The 23084-nt window shown below is 37.7% G+C and overlaps 1 protein-coding gene and 1 long non-coding RNA gene across 2 annotated transcripts; one reads left to right on the top strand and one right to left on the bottom strand.

Moving 5' to 3' along the window:
* Window positions 1–205: 205 nt before the first annotated feature.
* Window positions 206–7662, top strand: LOC143887021 (uncharacterized). The gene is made up of 2 exons (XR_013253985.1): window positions 206–1024; window positions 7409–7662. It is a non-coding gene; the product is annotated as an uncharacterized LOC143887021 (long non-coding RNA).
* A 9713-nt stretch (window positions 7663–17375) lies between these two features.
* LOC143888254 (pectinesterase inhibitor-like) lies at window positions 17376–17978 on the bottom strand. The gene has a single exon (XM_077392615.1). It carries the CDS (start codon window positions 17976–17978, stop codon window positions 17376–17378), a length of 603 nt encoding a protein of 200 aa, XP_077248730.1.
* Between the last annotated feature and the right edge of the window lie 5106 nt (window positions 17979–23084).

The raw sequence follows: 23084 nt of genomic DNA, 5'->3' as shown, positions 1-23084 counted from the left end.
GGTTGAATTTATCCTGAGAAGGTGGTGAATTATCCACATTAGAGGATCAACCGAAGCAAGGGGGTGAATTAGCCCTTTTTGTCGTGGCTGGTTTGTGCGCTTATCAATTTTGTGCGGCCATTAAAATTGGTAGTGCCAATATCAGCAGCTTTCTTTTATATATATAAAATAAAAAAATAAAAAAAGGGGACGAATTTCATTTTCGTAAGAGAAGAAGAGAGAGAAATCCCAAAATCCCCAAAACCTAGTTTTCTTTGTCTTCTTCTTCCCCGATCCATTTTCTCCGGCCGATCTCCAGCAAAGCTCCGGCTGAGTAGTTCTCTATTAGATCCTCTCATTTACTAGCTCTTTTTGCCGATTGAGTGTTTGAAAAACCTTAGTTTTGAATTCTATTTCTCTTTAAACTCTTTTATTAGCTTTAGAAACCTTAGATCCAAACTCTAATCTCTTCATCTCATCATCTTCTCCGATCAAGTTTCAGCTGATCTCTAGCAAACTCCGGCCAGCCTTAAATCAATTTTCTTTTTACAGATCTTCATCCTCTGTTAATTTTTTTCCCTTTCTAACCTTAAAATTCATAGATCTGTAATTTTCTTTCCTCAAACCTTAGATTTTCTTAGCAGAAATCTTAGATTTCGAGTTATGACCATATCTCTTCCCCTTTCTATCATCATATCTCTGTAGATCTTCTTTTATTTTCATCTTTTCTAGTAGATTCCTTTGTTTCCTCACTTAGAAACCTTAGATCCAAACATTAAACCCTAATCTCTAACTCAATTTCAAATTTCTTCTCCTTTTTCGTTTGGAAATTTCAAATCCAGCAGAAAATTGACTTTTTCTCATTCCAAACCCTAGAGCTAGGGATTCAAAAGAAGAAGGAGAAGAAGAAAGCCTCAGATCTGTTTAAAATTAGCTAAGAAATTGCAGCAAGGAGAAGCAAGAGTAAGAATACATTCAGATCAAAAATTAACTCAAAGAAGAAGAGAGGAAGTTTAGATCTTTACAAAAGGAAAGGAAATTTCAGGTATGATTCTTTTATTTCTCTAAAATAAGTGATTCTTAGATTCAAAATGAGTGATTTTATTGTCTTTAGTTGCGATTTTCTTCTCGTTTTTTTTATATATTTATTTGTGAATTAGTTTGGATATACTCTTCATCTTTAAGTAAAATTTATTATTATATGGTGGAATAGAAAATTTTCATTTTTATAGAGTGATAAATTTATCTCTGTTCCTATTCTTGCTTTGTGAATGATTTGTAGTTTGGAGTTCAGAGTAATTTTTCTATGCTTATAATCTTAACTGAGTTCTTATGTCTGCATCAGATTTCACTTTTCTTCATACTTCTGTGCATGTCTTTTCCCCCTTTCGGTTATGATGTAGAGCTTTCAGAATAACCCTTTGTCATAATTCATTTTTATATTCTATATGTTTTTTTTAAGACTACGAGATGTATTTGATTATCGAGACTGCTTTGAATGAAAGTCATGGATATAAAATACTCTTTGCTTTGAGTGTCTGCAAATTTGAGAAAACCCTTACCCTTGTACAAATATTTAAATGAAAATGTGCTAAAAGGGTTGGAAAAGGGGAGGCTGATAGAGTGCTTAGGCCCTATTAATACAAATATATCATTTCTTTTCATTTTCTTCCATTCTTCATTAAGTTCTATGAAATTTTGTCTTTTTTGTATGTGAATCTAGTGAAATGTTGAATTGCTTTATAAATGCCTGAATTTATATGATTGTAATTAAACTTGAGTTATATTTGGTTAATTTTATGTATTATGTCAAAGATAGTAAGGTATGGTTCCATTATCTTTTATGGTTATAATCCTCTTTAGCCTGAGTGTGATTTAAAGGTTTATAGTGGGATTTGTGTTTCACAAATTGACTTTCCGTTATCTTCTTGCGACTATATTTGATAAAAAGTGAAAAAAAATAGTATTATTCTAGTGTAATTGAGTATATACTTTATTATGTGTAAAGCTAGAATTTAAAATGGGCGTGTGAGGGTATATTTAGTACAAGTAATGGTGCTAAGTCGGTATAATAAATTTCATGATCTAACCTTTATACACTTTCTCTGGATAGCAATCTGATTGTGCATTTAAAATTAGTCTAAAATTAATTTCATTTTAGTTTAGAATTTTCAAGGAGCCTCAAGTGACAGTTATTTGCTCTATTTGTCTTTAGCTTTAAATCATGATTTTAACAGTAATATTAGACATGATTGGCTAGTATGAAAATAGTTTGGTATATTTTTCTAGTTTATGAAGTGTTTAAGCAGGAATTCTACTGTAAGAGGAGATTTTCTGTGGCTTCGCTAATTTTTATAAAAATAAAAATAGAAGGTTGCGACACAGATTTTCTGAAAATATCATGAATAAATTGCTATGAACGTTATATTCTTTTGGTTTTGTGGATGTCACTAGATGATTTTATGCTGTCTTGAACAGAGAGTTAGCTCATAGTATTGTTTTTCTTCATCTTAAAAACTCTATCCATGGATAATGTGATTCCCCTTCATTATTATTTGCAGTGAGTATCTATTGGTAGTAATTTTGTTGGATAGATGAAACTGATTTTTCTTATTGCATGTGTGTGCATAAAAACTCAGAAAATGTTCTGTTATATTTGTCTGTGGGGTTCAGAGCATGTCCAGCTATATTTGCCTATAAACATTTAAAACATGCTCAGTTGTATTTGTTAAAAAGGGCCTTATATGCTGCTGATGGGGTTATTGTCATGCTAATTGTATTTCTTAGCTGTTCTTGGGTTCACATACGTGTGACCAAGAAAGCTTTAGTGTGTTTCAGTCGGCACTATAAGTTGTAGCCATTCAACTCTCCTCATAAAAGAGCTCTTGTTTTGCACAATTTCACCCACAAAACAGCTCCTGGTGTTGCACAATTCTAATCACAAAACAGCCCCCTGTTTTGCATAATTCCCCCCATAATTTAAACCTTGTTTTGTGTCACAAAGTTAACATCTGGATGAGATCTAAAAATTTTCCTTGTCTAGTTGAAAATTTCAAGTAGCAAGGTAGTAGATTTTGACATTTTGGGTCACATTTCTCTATTGGATCTAAAGGAATCCTGATGGCATGGAATTAGAATATAAGCTCTTTACATGATCATGTGATTTCTATATATTATTCTTTTCCATTTTTGGTTTCATCCAAGTTATATCTGCCATTTTGGTTGTCTTCAACAAATTCCCTGTTCGCCTTTATATTTAGTGATTTGTGTTCCATTCATACAACTCTGAATGGTATGGTACTGACATTTGAATCGTTGATCAAGTTAATTTATTATGTTTGCTTACTAATTCAAGAACCTTGTGATAGGTGACATATATATTCTATAATTTTGATAGCATGTGTTTTATTTATTGTTAAGAAATAGTCAATTCTCTTTTAGTTAGCTGACAGTGCTCATAGTATTGGAGATTTTACCTTTCTTTGGGGTTGAAATGAGTTGAGATGGGAATATATGTCTATGTAGTATGTGTTGATCATAAGATAATTGCTTATAAATTTCAAAGTGGCAAATGCTTTTAGTTAGTTCATTTTTTTTAAGAGAAAAGTCATGTTGAAATTGATTGTATGAAGCTCCATTATGAAAATTTCATTCTTTCGTTCGGCTTTATGTCAACTTGATTAAATGAGCTAAATGATTGAGCAATTTAGTGCCCTGTTATATAAAGGTTGTTCATTGGTTTCAAGTGACATAACTGCTATCTTATACAGCACAACTGTTGTCCTACATGCATAATTATTGTGTTACAACACAACTGCTATCCTACATGCATAATTATTGTCTTACAGCACAACTGCTGTCCTACATGCACAAATGTTGTCCTACATGCATAACTGTTGTCCCATGTGTTCACACTTCACTTTTGATATTGGCAACCCTCTTGTCTTAGCTGAGAAAGATAACATTTTGGAATCTTTTGTTCATAATAATACTAGTGTCATTTGCTTGGACTGTATTATCATGTTGTGATGCTCATATTAATATAACTTCTTTTTTTTACTTATATGATTAATAACAATTTCTCAATTTAATGAAATTAGAGGTTTAACTGAAATATGAAATGAATCTGAATTTTTCTTGGGAAATTTCACCTGTTGGATTAATTGTTTTGTGAATTTTATTTTTCTTAGAGGTAATGAATTGTTATCCCATACTTTTCTTTTACAGATGATGTATAAATTAGTATATATCAGGGTATGGATTCAAATGATTTTCTAGTACAAAATGTAAAAGATGGTTTCTTTTAATCCCTGTTCTTTGTTAGATTTTGGTCCATACGCATGTTGTTGTTTAATTATGTGGATCAAAGTAGCTATGCTATAACTGTTATTTTAAAAGTCTTTAGATTGTGAGTTATCTCCATGAACTCAATGGCCGAAACCTATAGGTTACATTGGATAGGATGTAGCTAAAATTGTGAACAGAATTTTAGATTTACAAGTTTCTTTATTGGTGATAAAATCTAGCAATGGAATAATGCCTGTATGCATTAAGGAATTTACATTGTACCTGTGTGATTGGATATTTAATAGATTTATGGGCTGTGTAGATGAATAAGTGTTTTCCTAATATATGTAATTATCTATGGGGTGCTAAACTAATAAATATAATATATGGATAGGATGCTAAAACTAAAAGAATCTTTTGTTTTGAGAGGATTGATTAAAATCTTAGTGTTATGGTCATAAGATAACTGTGATCTCTTGGCAATTGAGAGGAGTACAGATTTGGTCTATAGCTTTTAAATTGAATTTTCATCTAGTAGTAGTGTATCTTAGTCTGATAAATATGTGTATCCCTTTGCATGGGCAATGAAGGCATTAGCCCAAGCCCATATTATAGAGTACTCACCTAGTCCTAATAATAATTCCCTCTCCTATTTAGCGGACTTTCTCAGTCTTTTAGACGCCCATAGACATTAGTATCCCCTTCATTACAAGGGCAATGATGGTGATAGTCGGAGCCTCCCCTTTAGAGAGACAATTTGTGTCTCTATAGAGTAAGCCCAGCCTCAGGGGACTTGCTTAGTCTAAGTAGCATACATTTCCTTTGTATAGTAGACTTGCCTAGTCTTTTAGACGCCTTTTAGATATTAGAGCCCTTACCATTGCAAAGGCGATGATAGGGATACTCTGAGCCTTCCTTTGTATATAGGAGACTTGCTCGGTCTCATCAGATGTTTACGTCATTTGTGTCTCGGAGACAAGCATTGTCTCATATAGAAAGTTTCCCCTTTAGGAGGCTTACCTAGCCTCATGTTAGAGTGGTCTCCTCTTTTAGAGCGAGTCCTTGATTTGGTAGTGTTATTAGAGAGTCTCTGACTCACTTGTACTCCCTCCCTAGTGTTATTAGTTAGGAGTTTTTCCATTAGAGACTAACTCAGTCATATAGATCCTTCCCTGCTTGGGATCTTAGATTGTTTTCACTGCTCTTGAAGCACTTGTTTGCATGTTATGGTTTGTCTCTTTGAGACGCCGGTTGCATATTTGGGGTTTCCCCTTTAGATTTAGGGCTTTGCCCTAGTTTATGGTTGTGTTTGCATGTTCCCTCTTTAATAGTGAAAATATTTTAAGATCTAAAGCATTGTAATCGTTTAAAAGTTCAAAAAAACATTGAAGAATTTTAAAATCCAAAAAACATTTGAAATTTGAAACATCTAAAAATATTTGAAAACCAGAAAGCTTCAAACGCATTTGGAGTAAAGCTTTTTAGTAGTGATTAGGAGAGTTCGATTCCGAACTACGTTGGCTTGATCCTCTTTTACGAGATACGTAGTGCAGCTTGGGATCTTTATCCCAGGTCCAGCCAAACCTTTAAAAATAAACATTTCAAACCTTCAGAAAATACAAAAACTTCTTCAAAACCTTTTTTCAAAGAGATCTTCCCCTAAAGTTAGAAGTCTGTCCTAGCTGTCTGGGGAGTTTTAGAGTTAGGGGGCTGTCCTGATTTGTATTGATATGGTGTGTCCTGTCGTGTGAGTGTCCTTAGAGTTAGGAGGCCTCGAGTCGATCGGTTAGACATTTAGTCGAACCGATGGCTAGACTAGGAAGCATATAGTCAGCCCATGGTTTTCTTTAGGATGCACAGCTTAGTTAGACATAGGATGTAGGGCCTACCTGCATTAGCTTAAGGCTAATCAACTTGCATTAGTTAGGACATATAGAGAGTCCTAAAATTTACAATTTACTTGAATTTAAATAATCGTGCAAAAAGCTTTAAAAACCAGTCGAGTCTAATGGATCGAGTCTAGGATAGTGGTTCTAGATGGTTAGGCATCTTAGTTTAGAATAGGTCATCGAACTACGTTGACTCCGATTCTTCCCGAGGCCGGGATACGTAGAGCAGCTAGGATGGACGGCCATCTTGGTCCGAGTCAAGTCCTGCATTAGAGTTTTAGGATTTGTCTTGTCCTGTCATGTATAGAATTGATTTGTGTTTTATGTTTTGATGTGTTTTCTCATTTTCTTGTACTGATACTATACCTTTAGCTGCAGCTTGCATGTGTATGTCCACCAGAACGTAGACACCCATTAGGCATGTCATTTATAACCTAGCTTTGCTTAGGTGACACATTTTTCATTTCATTTTGGGTATGCTTATTTCTTTATCCTCAGGAAATGCATGCTTAGGTAGACGATTCCTGAGAATTGTTCATATTTCATATGATTTTTGCCCGAAACTCTTTGAGGTTAATAATAAATGGCATAAGAGACCAAATGCTTGCACTCAGACGAATTGGGGGTGCTCTTCAGACCTTCTCCATTCGTAATCAGGCACGAACCCATATATATTTCTGGTTATCCATGGTATACAGAGCATATTTTGTTTAAGGATCCATGGCCATATACCGTGGATGGCGACTCTGAGTTTGTTTAGGTACGTTTCGAATCCGGACTTGTTCCCGAATCGAGAGATATCTCTTTTATATCGCCACTCGTGCTATGCTATGAGGGTGGCATCTGTTTCAAGAGTTTCTTGGTAGAGCTCTCCTTCACACGTGGATGATCCTAGAGGCTGCTGGGGGCTCATCCCCCACCTCTCTCTCGGATCGGGATCCACAGGGGGCAATCAGGGTGAAAATAACTTGCTTTTTGGACTTAGCCGATGATCTCAGGGTGGTATCGTACCCATGTTGGTTACCTTCAATGGCCCATTTGAATATATTGCAACCTTCGATTTGATATTAGACTTGTGCCCTTATGAACCTTTGCTCCTTCCTTATTGAACTTGTGATAATCGCTTTACTTGTGACTTATACCTTGTTCCCTATTGTGTACTTTTCCTTTGGAGCATGCAATGATCCCGCTTTTGTAGTGCATTATTATGTACTGAACTTTTCAGCTGACTGTGGATATATTAATATTTTCAGAGTTCGATCCTCGTGGAATTGGCGAGGAGGTGTAGGAGTGATCCTAATTTTTGACTATCGTTGTCTTCTAGTATTTTATATGATTTAGACAGTGAGTATTGTTTAGGACTATTGAGATTATATTATTTGATTTCGTACTTAAATTATGTGGGATTTTGGGTTAGATGAGAGATTTTGGAAAAGAATTAATATTTAATTTTTGGACGGATGTAAGACATTTAAATTTGGTTATTTAGATTATTTGGATTATTGCAGATGCTTTTGATCTTTGCTTTGCTAGCGTTGTATACTTGTGAAGCTTGCTTTGCAGGTGTACGGCATTGTCGCACCCCTAAGCCTTGTGTATTGATTATGTGTATGTGTCTGGCTTGGGGGCGTGACACATATACATCCACTTCCTAACAAAACTACAATTCAACTAGATAAAATCAAGTATGCCTCTGCATCCTCTTCTCTTCCAAAGGCTTCATGGGTCCAGAAACAAAGATCAGTCTGCATCACAAACAACATATCATTATGAGAAGAGGAACCAAGATAAAAATGAATACAAAATTAACACAACAACAACAAACGTAGTGGACAATGTTGATTCCAAACACATGTTCAGGCTAAAAGATGAACTCACCTCAGCCTAACTAGCAAGATTTAGCTTCGCTACCATAAAAAAAACAACCAAATTAACATCTCTACGACAATAAAAGAAAAAACAAATTAATACAAATTAATTCAATAAACTAAGATGCCATAAACTGGCATGTAATATAGGTCATTGATCCTTACTAGGCCCACTTCCTCCTCCTCGTCTTCCTGCACTGTATCTTCTACGTCTTATAAACATACTAAACATATCCTGATTGATTCTCAGCCGACTTATGGCATTCAGGAAAACATACCAGCTCTGGTAGCTCGTACGGTCCTCCTTACCAGGGTCAAGACAACTTTTGTCACAGACCCAATCGTCACCAATTTCGTACTTCCCCAGAGGGCCGGTCACTTCGCATCCCCGGCGGAATTTATAACTAAAACCCCCGCGGAATCTGAGTCCAAAATCCCCAGCGGAGTTTCTACCCACAAGCTAAGTTTGTAACAACACCAAGCATTTAAAACTGCTCAAAAGTCCCCTCAAGGCACAATCCCCAGCATGAGTCCCGTGAAGATCTTGCAAAACAAACCTAACCCGTTTCCACACGGTATCCGATCTGGGTCAACCCGTTATCACGCGGTAGCCCTACATAACCTGTTTCCACAAGGTACCCATACTGGGTCAACCCGTTATCACGCGGTAGCCCTCCAGAACCGCCTTCCACACAGTATCCAACCCGGGTCAACCCGTTATCATGCGGTAGCCCTCCAGAACCCGTTTCCACACGGTATGCAACCCGGGTGAACCCGTTATCACGCAGTAGCCCTCCAGAACCCGTTTCCACATGGTATCCAACCCGGGTGAACCCGTTATCACGCAGTTGCCCCCCAGAACCCGTTTACACACGGTACCAACCTGGGTCAACCCGTTATCACGCGGTAGCCCTCCATAACCCATTTCCACACGGTATCCAATCTGGGTCAACCCCTTATCACTCGGTAGCCCTCTAGAACCCGTTTCCACATGGTATCTAACCTGGGTCAACCCGTTATCACGCAGTAGCCCTCTAGAACCCATCTACACATGGTACCAACCTGGGTCAACCCGTTATCACGTGGTAGCCCTCAAGAACCCGTTTTCACACAGTATCCAACCGGGTCAACCCGTTATCACGCGGTAGCCCTCCATAACCCGTTTCCACATGGTATCGAATCTAGGTCAACCCATTATCACGCGGTTGCCCTCCAGAATCCGTTTACACACTGTACCAACCTGGATCAACCTGGGTCAACCTGTTATCACGTGGTAGCCCTCTAGAACTTGTTTCCACACGGTATCCAATCTGGGTCAACCCGTTATCGTGCGGTATCCCTCCTAACCCGTTTCCACACAATATCCAAACATGGGTCAATCCGTTATCATGCGGTACCCTTCCTAACCCATTTCCACACTGAAATTTCAATGATAGGCCCAAGTATTCTTATTGGCAACTTAGGAGGAGGGAGATTAGGTTTTTATAAAAATAAAATCTAACCTTTCGAAAACTTTTTAACCCAATTATTTAAACTCTCTAATTAAGAGATCAAAAATAATTTAAGCAAGTAAGTTAAATCTAAAGTGCAAATTCAAATGAAAAGAGCAAGAGTCAAGAAAGAATGCACCCAAGATTTAAAGTGGTTCGGTCCTCAAACACGAGGCCTACTCCACTCCACCAACCAAACACGTTGATGGCTTCACTATGTTCATCTTCTTAACCTTGGCGAAGACCGGTGCCAATTACAACCTCTAATAGCTTTAACCTTAGTGGCAATCCTCACCACAGAGAGAGGGCTTCGCTTCTCCGAACACTCGCCCAAATACATGGTTTATCAAGAAAGAAAGAACAAAGAAAAATTCCTTCTCAAGAGTTACAATCTTAAAGAAGATGTACAAATAAGAGCCTATGATCAAAATCCTAAATGTAAAGGATGAGAGGCATAAATAAGCTTGATTCACTCTTAGGATGTTCCAATAGTATTTTAGAGTGTTAGGATTAAATACGGTGAATTTTAGAGCACACATATATATAGAAAAACCCAAATATGACCGTTTGAGGTCATAGTCGTAATTCTGTGGAAAACCCCAACGGATATAATTTTTCTCTCGACATAGTGTTCTCGGAGTTCCGAGAGACTTCCTCGGAGTTCCAATAAATTCTCGGAGTTCCGGGAATACAAGCAGAAGTTGGAAAATAGTCCCTGGACCATTTCTCGGAGTTCCTAGCTCGAAGCTCCGAGAAGCTTATTTCTAGCTGGATTTCAAGTTTGATTTGCTGATTTGTTTTGGGCTTCAAGGACTTCCAATTCTATACATAGATGGGATTGTTTTGAGGGTTCCAAATTGTTGGAACACCACAAGGACAATCACTAAAATATTTTAGTTTATTTAGGAGTGTGTGATTTCTTTATTTATGCTTCTTAAAACCTAAACTAGGATTGGATCTTTTCAATCTAAAAAACTTCAAGGAGAATGATCTTCACTTGCATTACTTCAAGTCTTCTTGCTTTTTGGATCGCCAATGACTTTGACCTTCCGAATGTGGTCCAATGAGAGCTTCTTGACCTCAATCCAATCAACCTTGATATAAAACAATCATGATCTACAACTAAGACAATCAAACACATTAATGATATAAAATCACTTGAGTTTGGAATCATCAAAAGAAGATGGGAATGCCAAGGTGAGAACCATTAGGCTTACAATCTCCCCCTTTTTTATGATGTCAAGCACAAGAGATTTTCCAATAAAAACAAACATATTTTTCTTACTCTAGATTTTTCTCCCCCTTTGTCATCAACAAAAAGATGGGTAAAAAAAATCAAGAGATAAAATTTTCAATTTTAAGCTCCCCCTTTTAAAAAAAAAATACAAACATTGAACTCCCCCTATTTGGAATAATAATACAATACAAGAGGGGATATTAAGAACTATAATAGAATGATATTCAAATTTAAGTGTTAGCCCCTAATCTAAAAACAAATTTGAATAGAATCATGTGGGGGCTTTGGGAACCCAAGCTTTCTTGGTCCCACCACAATCCCTAATCTTAGATGCACATTGAAATTGATAGTGAACATAAATTCCACAATAATGGCATCTAACATGAGGGTTAGATAGACTAGTCTTATCATAAAACTCGTGCTTATGTCTATGACTAGCTCTCTTCAAGATTATATTAAGGATTTTATCACCATTTAAAAATCCATGAAGACATAATCTTAATCTTTCATTTTCATTATGAAGATGGGTTATGTGATTCAAAAAATCACTATTGTCATCTTTATAACATTTGGAAGAGCTTGCCAAATTTTGGAATTTAACTAATTGGCAAGATTTCTCATTTCTCATCCAAACTACCCTTAAGGGTTTCAATCTCAAGTTTAAGATTTTCAATTTGCACTTGAGCTTGAGATTTGGAAGAAGATGATTCATTTTTCAACATATCAAGTTCATTTTCGAATTTGAAAATTGATTTCTTAAGAACTTTATTTTTTAAAATTTGGGAATGCAAAGTATTACACAATTCATCATAAGATATGTTTCCACTATCACTACTAGATGAACTATGAGAAGGGTTTGAATTTACCCCATCTTCATGGGTGAGTGTCACGAAGTATAAATCATCTTTATTTGTTCCCTTTTCACTTGAGCTCTTGCTTGAAGCGCTTGATGCATCCCAAGCGGCTACAAGACCTTTGTTCTTTTTTCAATCATTCTTTTCTCCTTTGTACTTCGAGGATGATGATTTGAGAAGTGGACACTCCGGTCTTTTATGTCCCGTCTTCTTACAATTGTACCATCTTATTCCACCCTCTAAGTCACTTTCTTTTTCTTCTTTCTTCTTCTTTTTATCTTTCTTGTGCTTCTTTCTCCATAAGCTTTTGAATTTACTCAATGCTTCTTCTTCATCACTATCCGCTTCACTTGAGGAAGAAGAGTCCACCTTGGAGGCTTTGAGTGCTAGGGACCTACTCTCTTTCTCTTTTGGCTTCTTCTCCTCTTTTCGGCTAGTGAGGAGCATCTCATGAGTGATAAGAGATCCTAAAAGTTCCTCCATAGTGAGCTTAGAGAGATCCTTCGATTCTGTTGGTTCGAAAACTTCACAACCCCAAAAAATTTGTGGCTGACGAAGCAATTTCTTCTTTGATGGGTTCGATTCTGCTGGTTCGAACCGATCCTTCGATTCTGCTGGTTCGAAAACCTTCCAACCCCAAAAAATTCGTGGCTGACGAAGCAATTTCTTCTTTGATGGGTTCGATTCTGCTGGTTCGAATGGGTTCGAACCAGCAGAATCGAACCCTAACCACTGGTTTTCACAAAAAAAAATGAAAGGAGGGGAAGTAATGGTACCTGGTACTTCTGCGAGAGGAAGAAGATGAAGATGGGCGTGAGAGACAAAGCTTCGTGGGAGAGAAAGAGCCGAGAGAAAGCTTCGTTTTTTGGAAACCTCTTCACTGTGTTTTTCTTTCTCGCGAGGGTTTATATACAGAGAACACACTTCTCATATATCTACTTCTCAACACACGGCTGAAAACAGAGTCATCCGATGGTGGGTAGCTTATTTGCGTTAGTAAAAGAGGGAGGAGTAGATAAGCTATCTACACGGCCGCACAGTCTCACTTTTCTCATGTGTGTATATATATATATATATATATATATATATATATATATATATATATATATATATATATATATATATGTTAGGTCCTATAGGTATGTTAGATGTTGATTCTATAGGACCTAACATATACACACACACACACACACACACACACACACATATATATATATATATATATGAGAAAACGGTTCCTACACATATGTGTAGATAAGTTCTCTACACACTAGCTTAAAATACAGTGGGGGCCCACATTGTTTGGGTGATCCAAGCCATCCATTTTAAAGGCCCTCACATAGATAGGGTGTCCACAAAAAATCAGATCCATAGGATCATCCTAACCATTCGAACTGTGGAGGCAAAAAATGGACTAATTTGTGAAGGTTTAAAGACATCCATTTTACCTCCACAAATCGTAGGGTTGGGATGATCCTATGGATCTGATTTTTTGTAGACACCCTATCTATGTGAGGGACTTTAAAATGGATGGCTTGGATCACCCAAACAATGTGGGCCCCCATTGTATTTTAAGCTAGTGTGTAGAGAACTCTCTACACAAATGTGTAGGAACCGTTTTCTCTCTCTCTCTCTCTCTCTATATATATATAGAGAGAGAGAGAGAGGTGTATCTACTTGTTCGCGTTGATAACTTATCTACTCCGTCGGCTTAGAATACAGTGGGGGCCCACATTGTTTGGGTGATTCAAACCACTCATTTGATGGGCCCTCACATAGATAGGGTGTGCCCAAAAAACCAGCTCCATAGGATCATCCCAACCCTTTGATTTGTGAAGGTTAAATTGGACGGGTATAAACCTTCACAAATTTGTGCATTATTTACCCCCATAGTTTGAAGGGTTAGGATGATCCTAAGGAGCTGAGTTTTTGGGCACACCCTATCTATGTGAGGGCCTATCAAATGAATGCTTAGGATCACGCAAAAAATGTGGGCCCACCATGTTTCCCGCACTCGAGCGCAGATAAGCGCATGACTGTTCTCTCTCTCTCTCTATCTATCTATCTATATATATATATATATATATAAATATATATATATATAAATATATATATATATAAATATATATATATATATACCAGTAAAAAACCTCGTGCAATGCACGGGTTGACAAAGAACTGTGCGGACCACATCATAGGTTGATCCAAACCGTCCATGTGATGGAGCACAACATAAATAGGTTGTGCCCGTAAAATCATTTCCATAGGCTGATCCTAGCCCTCCAATCTATAGAGGTTTCCAAAATTGTTGTTGCTTTGAAGGTGCCCGCAATTTGTCAATATTTGTAAAGGTGTCCGAAATTCGTAATATTATGTAATATGTTCACAAAAATCTGTAGTATTATGTAATATAATCACCCAATCCGTATTTTTGCAAAGAAAAAACTTATGTTGACTTTGTCCATTTTTTTTATTACAAAAGCATAAAGGAGGGGGGTAGGATTGCAATTATGTGGCTTTAATGGGTGCCTTTGTTAAAAAACATAAAGGACGGGGTAGGATTGAAAATATGTGGGTTGAATGGGTGCCTTTGTTAAAAAAAGTCAAAAAAATGATGTGTAATTCTCTTAGAATTTTGGGAGAAATTCAAATAATTCAAACATTTTCTCTTCTGATATATATATATATATATATATATATATATATATATATATATATATATAAGAAAACTGTTGGTGAACTTAAGTGCACCAAACCTATGGTGCGCTTAAGCTCCCCAATCACATGGGGGCCCACTTTGTTAGGTGATCCAAAGCATTCATTTTAAAGGCCTTATGATAGATAGGGGGTGTACCAAAAATCAGCTCCATAGGATCATCCTAACCCCTTCATTTGTGGAGGACAAAAATGGGCAGATTTGTGTCTGTCCATTTTTGTCCTCCACAAATGGAGGGGTTAGGATGATCCTATGAAGCTGATTTTTGGTACACCCCCTATCCATGTAAGAGACTTTAAAATGAATGCTTTGGATCACCTAACAAAGTGGGCCCCCATGTGATTGGGGCGCTTAAGCTCACCATAAGTTTGGTGAGCTTAAGCGCACCAACAGTTTCCTCTATATATATAAATATATATATATATATATATATATATATATATATATATACTAGTAAAAAACCCCTTGCGATGAAGGAGCCGACAAAGAACTGTACGGATCACATCATAGGTTGATCCAAACCGTCCATGTGATGGAACACAACATCAATAGGTTGTGCCCGTAAAATCATTTCCATAAACTGATCCTATCCCTCCAATCTATAGAGGTTTCCATAATTAAAAAATCATAAATGAGGGGGGAAGGATTGAAATTATGTGGCTTTAATGGGTGCCTTTGTTAAAAAGCATAAAGGAGGGTTAGGATTGAAAATATGTGGGTTGAATGGGTGCCTTTGTTCAAAAAAGTCAAAAAAAGTGATATGTGATTCTCATAGAATTTTGGGAGAAATTCAAATAATTCTCTCATTTTCTCTTCTGCTCGATGCACGGGCCAACAAAGAATTGTACAGACCACATCATAGGTTGATCTAAACCATCCATGTGATGGAACACAACATAAATAGGTTGTGCCCGTAAAATAATTTCCATAGGCTGATCCTAGCCCTCCAATCTATAGAGGTCTCCATAATTGTTGTTCGTTTTAAGGTGCCCAGAATTCGTCAATATTTTTACAGGTGTCCTGCATTCGTAATATCAAACTTTTCGTAATTTGACCCGCACATAGTGAATAAGGAAAAGTAGTTTTTTCATCGTCGTTAGGGGTGCAACTTGGGTCACAACCCGACCCAACCCGAGGAACCCATATTTTCCAACTCAACCCGATTTCCAACCCGATTTGCACTTTCCTCAACCTGACCCAACCCGATTTCCAATTCGGGTTGGGTTGGGTCAGGTTGACCCGATTTGATATGGTACCAGACCACATCAACTCAAGCCAGGTTGTTTTGGATTTTGAAAACCAATAGTGAGTCACTAATAATCAGTTTTTAACTCACAATCGGTTATCAAAATCCAAACCAAACAGGGACTAACAATTAACAAAGGGAAATGTTATCTGCACTACTATATTTTGATGATCACACTCCACACTTCATTAAAGTACGGTATGGCCCGCACCATAGGATTATCCAAACCGTCCATTGTGGACTGTGGAGATTATTTAAATGTTGAAAAAGAAAAACACATATACAGAACTTCTTCAGATGGAACCCAAATTCGGGTTTCGGGTCGGGTCAGGTTGCCCGACAGCCCAACCCGACCCGACCCGATTTCCAATTCGGGTTGATTTTTCCCAACCCAACCCGATTTGCGAAACAAGCTTAACCCCGACCAAACCCAAATTCGGGTTGAACCCGTCGGGTTCGGGTTGAACCAGACCCGCGTGGGAACATCTAAGTAACAATGATGGCTTCAAATTATATATAGTGCTAATGTCCTCACTACCATATTTTATAATGGCACTACTCACCGTATTTTGATGATCACACTCCTCACTTTATTAAAATGTACGGTATGGCCCGTACCATAGGATGATCCAAACCGTCCATTAGATGGGCCACTGCCTACATTGGTTGTGCCCCAAAAATAATTTTCATAGGTTGATCTGATCCCTCCGATCTACAGAGGGTTATAGGTTGATCCAAACTGTCCATGTGATGGAACACAACATCAATCGGTTGTGCCCGTAAAATCATTTCCATTGGTTGATCCTAGCCCTCCAATCGATATAGGCTGATCCTAGCCCTCCAATCGATAGAGGTTTCCATAATTGTTGTTCCTCTTCAGGTGCCCGGAATCCGTCAATATTTTGCAAGTGTCTTGCATGAGTAATATAAAGTAGTTCTTTCGTCATTGTCATATGTCTTTACCTCTTCTTGGTAGTTTTTTTCCATAATTGTCATAGACAGGTACCCTGTGTCGGTACTTTTAGTATGTAGATTACGATTTTACCCTCAAATAATTTCTCATAGAGATAGATTTTAGATATCAGAAAAAGGGGTTAATGGTAAAAGAGTAATGCTGACGTGCAAATCAAGTGTCTTGCATGAGTAATATGAAGTAGTTCTTTCGTCATTGTCATATGACGTGTAAATCCCAGATAAAAAGAAAAGAAATTCCTTTTTTTCAGCTATATATACATATGAAAAAACGGTTCCTACACATATGTGTAGAGAGTTCTCTACACACTAGCTTAAAATACAGTGGGGGCCCACATTGTTTGGGTGATCCAAGCCATCCATTTTAAAGGCCCTCACATAGATAGGGTGTCTACAAAAAATCAGATCCATAGGATCATCCCAACCCTACGATTTGTGGAGGTAAAATGGATGTCTTTAAACCTTCACACATTAGTCCATTTTTTGCCTCCACAGTTCGAATGGTTAGGATGATCTTATGGATCTAATTTTTTGTGGACATCCTATCTATGTGAGGGCCTTAAAAATGAATAGTTTGGATCACCCAAATAATGTGGCCCCTACTGTATTTTAAGCTAGTGTGTAGATAACTTATCTACACATATGTGCAGGAACCGTTCTCTCTCTCTCTCTATATATATATATATATATATTTTTTATTTTTATTTTTTTTTTTTTTTTTTGAGTGAATGTCACAATCAAAAGATAAAAAAATAGAAAAAAGAACACTTATAAAGAACAATAGTGCCTGTATAAGCTACTTTATTTAATTTATTTAATATGGATGATTGGAGATCACTAAGCCCAATGATCTTCACGAATACAAGATGGATGGGATGGATGGGATAGACAGAACTGCAAAAGACTATCTGAAATGGTCCCAGGAATATCACTGAGATAAGATATAATTTCACACCTATTAATTAAGGACGATGCACGAGCCTGAAACTTTGGCGATAAACAAACTCTACAGGTCTCGACGCTGTCATCCACAGCCGCAATATTGATATTCAGGCTCCTATAATCATTTGATTTCAAGTAGTCAAAGGCCCTGTCGATGTAACTAAGTGCCACATCATATTCAACTAAACAGGCCTCCTGAAGACATCTCTTCATTCTCTCGTCGGTTTCATTCTTAAGAAGAACAGAGACAAATGAATGAGCATCGGTCACATTGGCCTTCAATATATCAAGGGAGACTTTGACAAGGGCAAACAAATTTGGTGCTACTAAGCTGCGAGGATCTGATTCTAGAGCCGACACACAGAGACTGTATTTGCGTGTGTTATTGCATGCCTCGTGAATTAAATCGGTGCCATTTTCAGTCACAAGCGCAAAAGATTTGTAAACGAAAAAGAGAGTGATGAGAGAAAGAAGAGCAATGTAAGGAAGATTTGCCATCTTCTATCTTCTTCTTGGATTGGGATGAAAATGGGGGATTGAGTAGCCTTACATATATATACTCCAAGATTATGTTCTGCCAGGCCCTTTGTATAAACAATATTAGCTGTCCCGGTGCCCTTGCATAGCTTTTCTTTCTAAATTAAGAGATATGATATTAAATTTATGAGATTTTATTCATTAAGCAAAAGATTTTCTTTTCCATATTTAGAAACTATGTTTCTTGGATTCTATTACGTATAATATTTTGTTTCTAGCTTAAAGAGGCATGATATTTTTCTATTCAGATGGATTTGCAAATATTAAAACATGGTTCTGTTGATGTCATTTCACTTTTTTTTTTCTTCTATGCACTAATTAGGAGCCATTGAATCTCACTCGGTGTTACAAATAGAAACTTTGCTACTAATTGAAGTTCTTTTTCTCGGTCAAATTGAAACTTTCTTTGATAAATATTCCCTATGAAGTGAGTTTTCTAGGGTTTGGCTAACTCATTATCTATGATTTTTTTTTTGTCTGGAATCCAAATTTTTCCATGTTCTCCCGGAGAACTTCATTCCCGCCCGGTATTGGGTTCAATATTCCCTAGAGGTCAGAGGTTCAATCCTAACTTACCTTCCCAAAAAAAAAAAACGTCATTCCTGCCAGACCTAAAAACTTCTTTCCATCGAGCACTTTATTTTTATGGATTTTTTGGAATAAAAAAAATTGTGTTATGTGCATTTTCTTATCATGTATGTGGGGTCGGTTAGAATGTAGTTTCTATTTAGTTATGGCTTATGGGTTTAGCGACAGTGGGTGTTGGTTGTTGCTTATGTGTCTTTCAAGTGGGAAAATTGGTAGCTCATGCGCTACCTTTGTGTTTGTATTCTAGTAGTTGTATTTCAATGAAATGGAAAATGAGAAGAATTTTACAGCAGCAAAGGAGACTTTGTTCTAAAGCGTCATGTCTCCTTTCGAATCAAGCCGTTAGGTGGTTCGGTTGCCTCAAATCAACCACTCTCCCCCTCTTTCTATCTTTTTTCTTTCTTTGTTTGTGTTACGACAAATTAGGCACAAAACAAGTGGTATCAGAGCCGACGATTTTGCTCCATGGCTGCGTGTTCGGAGTTTTGGGAATCCATATGTAAAGATCTGCAGAAGCTTAAGACACGGGTTTTGAAAATGATGGAAGGAAAAAAATGAGGTATTGCGAACACAGGAATTAGGATACCGGTTGAACCGTAGAGACCCGAATTCCCAATGTATCACATAATTACTTAGCTTAGGTACCTTTGTGTTCTATTTAAGTAGTTGTATTTCAATGAAATGGGTAAAAAGAGAAATTTACAGCGCTGTAGACTCCCCATTTTTTCAAGATCGGACTGATGATAGTTAGGCGCGATGATGAATCCATGTTAGGAGAATTGATGCTTATCCTTGTGGTATAGTATCTTCAGCATGAGAACCGGAGAGTTTTGGCATTCCCTACACAACAGAATCATGGTCTATTGTAGTCACAAAGAGTGGGAAAATTCATGCACAAAACCTTTGCTTGATCCCAAATATCATTCGAACTCAGCACAAAATTTTACCCAATCAGTTTGCAATCATAGCTCTGCGCTTGTATATCTGAGATCCCTGAGATCAAGCCAAAAAACTAGCAAAACAGTAGAAAGCCAGCCAGCTTATGAGCCCAGTTGAACATTTGTTGACGTTTCCGTACATTTCTCTATGTACCAAAATATTTTCGAACATTTAATTGTGAGTGAAAATGATTTCGTACAGATGAGAAATGTACGAAATTCTAGAAGTTTTGTGAAATTTGTTTTGTACGAAAATTTGCATTCATATGCTCCCAAAGTACGAAATTGGTGTACGAAATCCCAATTGGGACGGAAAATAAAAAATAAAGCTGTAACCACTTTTTGAAATTTGTACGGGAATTTTTCCTCTCATTTGTGCCAATAAATAGGCCCTAGTTCTACTAAATAGGGGTTGGTTGGTTAGGTTAGTTGGTTGGGTTGGTTGTTTTGGTTGGGATTTTTGGTGGTGTTTTAAGGATTCTTATTCCCTTTGAATCCTTTCCCTTCAAATTTTTCCTAAATGCTTCGTTTGGTTGCACTAAAGCTCAGTAGCTGTCGGAATTTAGTTGGGATTTGGCATGCCATTCCATGTTTGGTTGCCAAAATAGCATTGGACTCCGTTGGATTTCTCCCATATAATAATTACTTGTGTGATGATGTGGATTTCTTATCCCCTCTTCATCAAAAGCCTCCATGTGCCAACCAGAGCCTAAACTGACTCAACTGTAAGATACCTTCAAATCTCGAACTACGCAGACCTGATCCCAACCTCTTTGGGGTACGTAGGCAGCCTGACAAACTCAGGCTCGGTCACCCTTTGGCAAAGCCAATAAAACCCTTCATATCACCCCCTCCAATCCTTTTCCCCACAAAAAAGCCTCAAACTACACGGACTTGATCCCACCATTCTTTAGGGTACGTAGGCAACCTGACAAATTCGGGTTCGGTCACCGTTTTCAAAACCAATGAAATCCTTCGTTTCAATTGGTTCCCCAAGCAGAAAGCCTCAAACTACACGGATCTGATCCCAACCATCTTTAGGGTACGTAGGCAGCCTGCAAATTCAGGTTCAGTCACATTTTGCAGAATAAGCAAAACCTTTTACTCACACTCATTTTCCTCTGAGAAAAAGCCTCGAACTACGTGGACCTGATCCCACCTTTCTTTGGGGTACGTAGGCAACCTATTGAATCTAGGCTCGGTCACATTCTGCAAAACAATCCAAGATCTTCAAAACCCTATTCTGGAGTCCCGACTATATCCAAGTCGAGGTATGTGTAGGATAAAAGGAAAGAAAAGAACAAAAAGATCTAAAGACCCACTAAGTCGAAAACTTGAAAAGGCGGCTTAGGCAAAATTTAGGGTCATTGTGCCCATAGAAACGAAAACCTGAAAAACTCTTTTTTAGCCAAATTTAGGGCAAAACGGTCCGCCAAATCAAAAACTTGCAAAGAAGCGCCCAGACGAAGCATTCGTTGGTCCAAAATAAGATGAGTTAACACTCCAAACAATCTAAAGGGTCTTTGTACCATGATTGAAAAGCCAGAGGCAGGAAATACTGCCTATGCGTAAATACATTCAAACTCATCTATCGAGGTTCAACTTACCTAAAAATAAATCAAAAGCATTTGTTTCAGTAAAATTGAGGGAACTCAGAAAAGAAAAGCTCTTATCCTCAGCTAAATCGTTACACAACAAAGGTAAACATACGTTGAAGGCAAACATTGCTGATTTCTCTCCTGCTTAAGAGGATCAGGGTCCAGCCCAGTACTCAGTGTACAAAACAAGAAGGTTCAGAAGAGTGTAACTTCATAATCAGGGTTGCTCAGAATATGCCTTCCTTTCATTGCAATGAAATTACCTTCCTTGTTTTTTACCTTGTATTAACTTTCTCTAATCTACATGAATATATACACCGGGGGGCATTTTGAATTATTAGTCATAGTAATATGGCTAATAATACAAAATGTATGATCAAATCATTAAACAAAACAATGCAAGGGGCATTTTGCATTATTAGCTTTCGCTAATAATGCAAAATGCTCAAAATCAAGTTGTTCAAAGAATTCAACTAGGGGCCTATAATAGGCATCTATTTATATAAAAAAGCACTTTATTCCAATACAACAACACAAAGAAGAGCAGATAAAAGCAAAAAACGGATCCATATATCCAATAAATGTATGTCTGATCAAATGAAAATAATACATCCCATCTCCAACTGGGGGAACCAAAAAGAAAAAATAAATGATCACTACTCAGCAGGAGATCCTGTCGGACTCTGCTCCGGAGAATCTGGAATAATCATTGAGGCGGACCACGGGTCTGCTCTGGGCTGGGAGACTGAAGACTCCCCTGGCTCTCGAGATCCTCTAACTATAATCTTATAAGCCCAAGGGTTCCCATGGGTTAATCATTCACCTTATCTTCTTGTTTTGATGCTAGCAAACCAACTTGATTAGCATTTATAGACTAATGTGTTGCTTTGAGGTGTTGTGTTGTATATAGAAAAATCTTATGTCATAATCGCCACTACACAACTCTTCTCAACACATGGCTTGTGGATCAAGAGACAAAGGAATCAAGAGCTTGCACCAACAATGAAGACACCACCATTTGGAGATGATCAAATCAAGAAGCTCAACATAAAGATCCCACAAGTTCCTAGCAAGTGTCAAGAAGAAGCTTGGAGTTGAACATGCCTTGGTGATACCTCATGTACCTCATAACATGCATTGAAGATTGGAGGGAGTCACAAAAGCCAAGACAAAGTTCAAGATGTTCACTCACAAGCTGAAGAAGTCCAAGGAAGTGCAAATGAGCGAATACATTCCAAGAAGACTCATGGTATACTCTTTTAGAATGTATTTAGAGTCATCTTGATCATATGTAAAATTGCACTTTCAATAGGTATTCAAATGATTTTCATACCTAATTTTTTACATATTTGGAAATCATCAACACACTAAAAAATGTGTTTGAAAACCTTGGACTTAAGCCCAAAGACCATGGCCCAAATTCCTAAATTTTTAAATGTTAAAATGGAATTTTTACCAGGGCCGGTCGACTGGGGGTGTCCCGAGCGACCGCGGCAAGGTAGCTGGAAATCCATCACTTGCAAGTAAATAGTGGGCCGGTCGACCGGGTGAAGCCGGACGACCGCGGGAATGGTTCTGTGGAATCAGAACCATTCCGTCATGGGTTTGGACGGGCGACAACCATGGGTCGGTCGACCGCGGATAAGTTTTGAGTTTAAATTTTGAGTGGACAGGTAGCCCTTGCCAGGCGACCGCCATGGGGTCGGTCGACCGCGACGGTACGAAATTTGAAAATTAAAAAGGGCACCCAATAGGGGCGGGCGACCGCGATGGTCGGGCAAACTAGCCGTTGGGGGCTTTCGCAGGTTGACTTTTTCAACCCAGTTTTTCACAGTCTTGCCCCCAAACGGTCATATTTTCAAATACACCATCAAAACCTATCTAAACATGCTTTTGAGCATTTGAGAAAGGTCAAATCTCATTTCTTTGAGAAAGATCAAAGT

This window comes from Tasmannia lanceolata, unplaced genomic scaffold (assembly GCF_043159265.1).
Source record: "Tasmannia lanceolata isolate RefF3 unplaced genomic scaffold, GAP_Taslan_0.1 ptg000012l, whole genome shotgun sequence".
Lineage (NCBI taxonomy): Eukaryota > Viridiplantae > Streptophyta > Magnoliopsida > Canellales > Winteraceae > Tasmannia > Tasmannia lanceolata.
The sequence above is the reverse complement of the archived record's forward strand: the minus strand, read 5'-3'. Positions and strand labels throughout refer to the sequence as shown.